General features: G+C 43.9%; 1 protein-coding gene across 1 annotated transcript in view; it reads right to left on the reverse strand.

Annotated features, from left to right (window-relative positions):
* The window catches only part of SPEG (SPEG complex locus), a 119,299-nt gene that overhangs the window by 109,999 nt on the left and 3,416 nt on the right, over positions 1-5,884 (reverse strand). The window contains exon 3 of the mRNA XM_018554913.1: positions 4,907-5,089. Coding sequence (XP_018410415.1) covers positions 4,907-5,089 — 183 coding nt within the window. The remainder of the gene's footprint in view (positions 1-4,906; positions 5,090-5,884) is intronic.

Below are 5,884 nucleotides of genomic sequence, written 5' to 3' on the forward strand. Positions count from 1 at the left end.
CCCCCCCCCCCTTTTATTAAAAACCACAACAACATACAGCTCTGCATGCCGATATGAAATCATCTTACATTCTTTAGTTAAACAAAAATATTTTTATTTTACTTAGAATTTCTTTTTTTCTACTTCCTGGTTCTCTTTGGCACAAATGATGTAATGTGCCCAAGCATTGCATCCTGGGAAGGTTACATCAGCAGAGCATTGCTGGGAAATCTCATCTGTAATCTCAGGAGATCTTCTTTAGTACATGCAGTGTATATTTATATTAAAACTAAAGTCCGGGCAAAGACAATCCAGTTATTTTGCTATATATAGTCTTTAATGTGTAGTTTTCAGTAGAATGGGGAAGGATAAGAACCACATTTAAGCTTTACTACAATCTGGGGCTCCGTAAAGCTGTCAGGTTTCATTAAAAAATATATAGTTTTATGAACATTGGTTTGACTTCCTATACTCATCAGCACCATCTAGGGTTGCTAGAGTGGAACTTTTATAAATGAATCACTATCAGGGTTATTCACAAAAGGGTGAAGGGTTTGGAGAAGGCAGGAGAAGGGAACAATCTAGGACAACATAGCTGAACTGGAAAGTGAGCTGAATTGGAAAAATGTTCCCAATCAGCTATGTTGTCCGAGATTGTTCCCTTCTCCTGCCTTCTCCAAACCCTTCACCGTTGTGTGAATAACCCTGTATGTGTTCCAAGATATAAGCAATGGTGATGAAGTCTATCAAAACATCACAGCACACAAATATCCTCCTGTGATTTAAATTCAAATCTTTCTAATAAGAAGAAAAGTATACCCTACAAAGTTTTGATCATTTATTTTAGGGATGCACGGATACAATTTTTTTTCAGACCGAGTTTGAGTACCAATACTTTCCCTCAAGTTCTAGCTGATACCAATTACCGATACCTTTTGTTGAGTGTCATGTGACAGTTTTTCTAAAACAATACAGACTAATGATTTCAGGACAGTGGTGGAGCGCCCGGGCCCTGTCACAGCTGCAACCGCTGCAACCCTGGTAGTTCTGCCACTGACCCCATGCTCTAGAGGGACTACAAATCTTAGAGATATATATTACCATATTTGCCGGCGTATAAGGCGACTGGGTGTATAAGACGACCCCCTAATTTTCCACTTAAAACATAGGTTTTGGGCTATACTCGTCATATAAGACTATCCCCCTTCCGAGGCAACACCATTTAAAAACATAATGGATGGATGTGCGGTAATACTGTATGTACGGTAGCTTCCGCTACATACAGTATACCGCGCTGAGCCAATCATGGCGAGCAATGTATTCTATTAATGAATACAAAGCTTGCTTGGATTGGCAGAGGTTGTGTACATCGCTCGTCGTGATTGGCTCAGCTACTGTATGTAGCCGAAGCTACCGTACATACAGTATTACCGCACATGCAGCGGGCTGACAGATAAGGGATGTTTGTTTTGGGCCAGCTTGGCCTAAACGACATAAAGCTATACATTGTATACCCCGCGTATAAGACGACCCCCGATTTTTGGGGGATGATTTTAAGTATGAAAAGTAGTCTTATACGTCAATGTTCTCAGCAATAGAGGACTACAAATCCCAGTAATACATTATACAGCAATGCAAAATAACACCATAAGCTATAGAGGACTACAATTCCCAGGAATACAGTATACAGCAATCCAGAATAGCACCTGCTAGAGAGGACTACAAATCCCAATAATACATTATACAGCAAACCATAATGGCACTGGCCCTGTGAGACTAAAAATCCCAGCAATACATTATACAGCAATCCACAATGGCACTGGCACTGTGGGACTAAAAATCCCAGCAATACATTATACAGCAATCCAGAATGGCACTGGCCCTGGGGGGACTACCGATCCCAGCAATACATTATACAGCAATGTAGAATACCATTAGCTATAGAGGAATACAAATCCAAACAATACATTATACGGCAATGCAGAATAATAGTATATGTATTTGCTACAAACTCTTTGCTGCTGCTCTGCTCCGGGGTGCCAACCTGATGTCTTGGGCGAGGGTCCCAGGAGGGGGAGATGTGCGGAGGGATTTAGGAGGGGGAGATGTGCGGAGGGTCTCAGGAGAGGGAGATGTGTGGGTGGAGGAAGCGCTGTAAGCGGGTGCCGCGTAGTTCCCAAGAGGGCTGCTGTGAGGTCCTCAGCAAATGTGGGACCTAAGGCAGCCGCATCAATTAAAAAAATAAAAGCGCCAGTATCATTTTTTGGCAACGGAGCATTTTTACGAGTACTCGTGAAAATGGCCAATATTTGCACCCATACCGATACTGGTATCGATGGATCCCTAATTTATTTAAATGCACAGCAAAGTGCACTAAAATGAGTCACATAATGAACAATTGCAGCATTCACACCGGGACACATGCACTGTGCTGAAATCATGCGTTTATTGTTGGAAATACAATAGCACATACTGCACTGCTATAATAATGTTCTGAGATCTAATATGTCTTTTGAGCTGTAGATGGCGCTGTAGTTCAATGTTACTCTCTATGTGCATATTTGTCTATGATACACAGGACGTTTTCCTATATATAAGTTTCCTTCACAATGCTGTATTCAGATGTAATATTCTGCTCAGCAAGTAAAACTTAAAGTGACATTAAACCCTCAGGATTTCTTAACATAAAACTATACTGTAATGTGCGCCTTACTGTAATCCATGGTTGTTTCCCTTCTCTTTGCTGCTCTTCCTTTTAAATCTGTATCTCTTCTCATGCTGGGCAGAACTTCTGTTGTGCAGCAGACTGCCTTGTCTGTGGAATGGATACATGGTGTCTGTGTGCAGGTTCACAACCTGAGCCAGCACTACAGGAAGAGGCACTCAGCTGCAAAGGGAAGTTCTCCCCCAGCATGAGAAGAGATACAGATTTAAAAGGAAGAGCAGCAAAGAGAAGGGAAACAACCATGGATTACAGTAAGGCGCACATTACAGTATTGGTTTATGTTAAAAAATCTGAGGGTTTAATGTCACTTTAATTCAGCATTCCTCAAGATCTCAGTGCTCCATCTAAACACACAACCAACATTTATGGTATAGTGCCGGTGATGTGCTGTGACAGATGGTGATGGGTGAATGTGCTTGGTTCGATTCCCCAAGGGTTTGACAAATCCTGGTTATAATTCAGTGAACCCAAACTTAGAACTGAATCCCACTGAAGTTTATGAGAGGCGAATATTGTTAGTAAGTTCTAACAGGCAAACTACTGCCAAAAACAGCGATGGTGAGCTGGGCACTGCCATGGGGCACATCTACCAATACAAAAAAGAAAATAAACCTACAGCAAAGAGAGGGTCTTTTCAAGCGGGTTTGAGGACAATGGCTGCTCTGTGCCCCCTCCAACTCCTTGTATAGTGTAGGGGCTGACAGCCAAAAAAACCCCGGTTATAATTTTCTTCAACTGTCAAAAAAATTCAATGCAATATGGCAGCCTGGAGATATTCTGTACACAGTTGGTGTATGAAACACTCTTAGAAATGTCACTTCCTGCTTCTGTGATTGGCTAACTAATTTTGGCAGACGTCTGCACTAAGATACAAGTAAAAATTTAGGCATCCCTTGCAATAGGAATTTCTTTTTTGGTGACAAGTGTAAGATACTCTCTAAGGGTTAATTACTTCTAAAGGGATGCCGACACTGCAACTTTCCTCATTAGATCGCAGAAAGTCCACCAGCTGATTCTAATGATCACAGACCCTCCCATTCAGTGATCAGTTTGGAAAGGACGTGCTGCAACAAACAGCTATTTCTTCAGAACAGTAAAAAAGGTGTAAACTACAACAAAGTTTGTTAAAATCCTTGCAAAGTACATCGATCACCAAAAGGGGATTGAATTGAGTTACTCTTTAAGGTTTTTTGATGTTCATAGCACCCCATCAGATTCCAGTGCATAATAGAAAAGTGAAATGATGTTTTTTTGTTAAAGCTGAACTCCAGGGAGTTGTCTTGGGGCACCTTCAAAAAGCAGCTTTACTTACCTTCCCCCTCGCTCCCCTGATAGCTGGCACTCTCCTCTCACCTCCAACGTTGTGCACCCTGACACGCTGCTTTTTGAGAGTTTTGAGAGCTGCATACAGATGGTAAGTAGACATGATGGATCCAGATCTGTACACCGACTGTGTGCAGCTGTCAAATCTCAGAGCTGTGGAACGAAGCATGTGAGGGCGCACAGCTTCTGCACCTCCGTAGAGTTAAATGAGCTGCCCACATCCTTCCTCCTACAGCTCCGGGTGCATCAAAAAGCAGGCCCTTCACGTTGTACAAAGCAACACGCCCCGGGTGAAAGAACCCTTAAAGGTAATGTTACCTATGACAGTACTCCTGTTACAACTATTGATAAATAAAGTGTACTAGCATGAAATACTTACTAGGGATGCACTGATTCCGTTTTTTGGTATCGAGTACAAGTACCGATATTTTTTTCAGTACTCGCGGTTACCGAATACAGAAATTGGAAGTCCCATTAAGGAAGCTGGGCGGCATGCACTGACTTGCCACCCGGCTTCCGATTGGCCGGGAAGCCATCTCCATACTCCCTCATCACCAGATGACGAGGAAGCATGGAGCTGACTTTCTGGCCAATCAGCCCAGAAGCCAGAGAGCGGGTAAGGACTCGCCACCTGGCTTCCTGATTGGCCAGCTTCCCGACCAATCAGGAAGCTGGACGGCAAGTCATTAGACGCCGCCTGGCTCCCTGATTGGCCAGGTGACAAGGGAGCATGGAGCCAGCTCCCCGGCAAATCAGGAAGCCGGGCAGCGTGTAATGACTCTCTGCTCGGCTTCCTTATAGCGGAAGTTCTGGTATCGGTATCGGTACAGATACTAGTATCGGTGCATCCCTAATATTAACATCTTGATCTGTGATTACCTGGTTTCACCGTCAGGGCTCCGCAGCTGCTGGCCTCACCCACTTCATTTCGTGCCGTCACGGTATAGATACCAGAGTCAGAGGGCAGCGCCCAGCGTATTAGCAGCGAATGCCTTTCACCCTCCGCCCGGATTTGATGGGTAACGCTGTTTCTCAGCAGTGCGCGATCTTTTCTCCATACCACTGCAAAAAAACAAAAAAAACAAATGAGTGTTTCTTTTAGGAGAAAAAAAACTCAAAACATGACTAAATATAACAAAAACAGAGGCAGCTGGCATTGCAAAATGCTGAACAGAGTGATAGTGGATAGATCCCTTAGGACAGGCAGTCCGATCAGGTACAATCTGGGGGTAATGTGATGTAAATGAACACATGTCCGTTAACATCTGATTCCCCATAGACAAGCTTGGGGTCCAACAGATTTGATTGATCATGAAATAACAGGAACAAAGCGACAATTTGGGACCACACAAGGTCTCTTCTTCAGGTAATTGATGATAAAGATTTTGGGGTGCTGTCACTTTCTCTCTATGTTATATTCGGCGGTCCCATTGGCTTGTCACTACAGCACCCACCAAGACACAAAAGGGGACATAGCGGTTAGGTGTGTAATGGGATACCTGCACTGTATGTATTAGGGCCAGAGTTTAGAATGTGAAATATATTGTATTTTGTAATGTGATTCCCCATTGTCTTATGACCACGGAGTCACCTTTCATCACAGGAAGTGGCAGGCAGGGCCGGATTTCCCACATGACCAACCAAGGCCCGGCCTAGGGGCAGCAGGGAGTAGAGGGGCAGCAGGGGTGTTAAATTCCTATCTCCCGATGCCCGGACGGGTCGTTGTTCTCTACATTTAACACTGCTTTTGGCAAGCAGAGCTAAATGTACAGCGGGGGAAGCCGCCACTTGTTTTGTACAAGTGATCTCGGCGACATTGTATGCAGCCTGCAGGTCTACCATTCTCCATGGGGGGAG

Source organism: Nanorana parkeri, unplaced genomic scaffold (assembly GCF_000935625.1).
Source record: "Nanorana parkeri isolate BGI_ZX_2015 unplaced genomic scaffold, ASM93562v1 scaffold178, whole genome shotgun sequence".
Lineage (NCBI taxonomy): Eukaryota > Metazoa > Chordata > Amphibia > Anura > Dicroglossidae > Nanorana > Nanorana parkeri.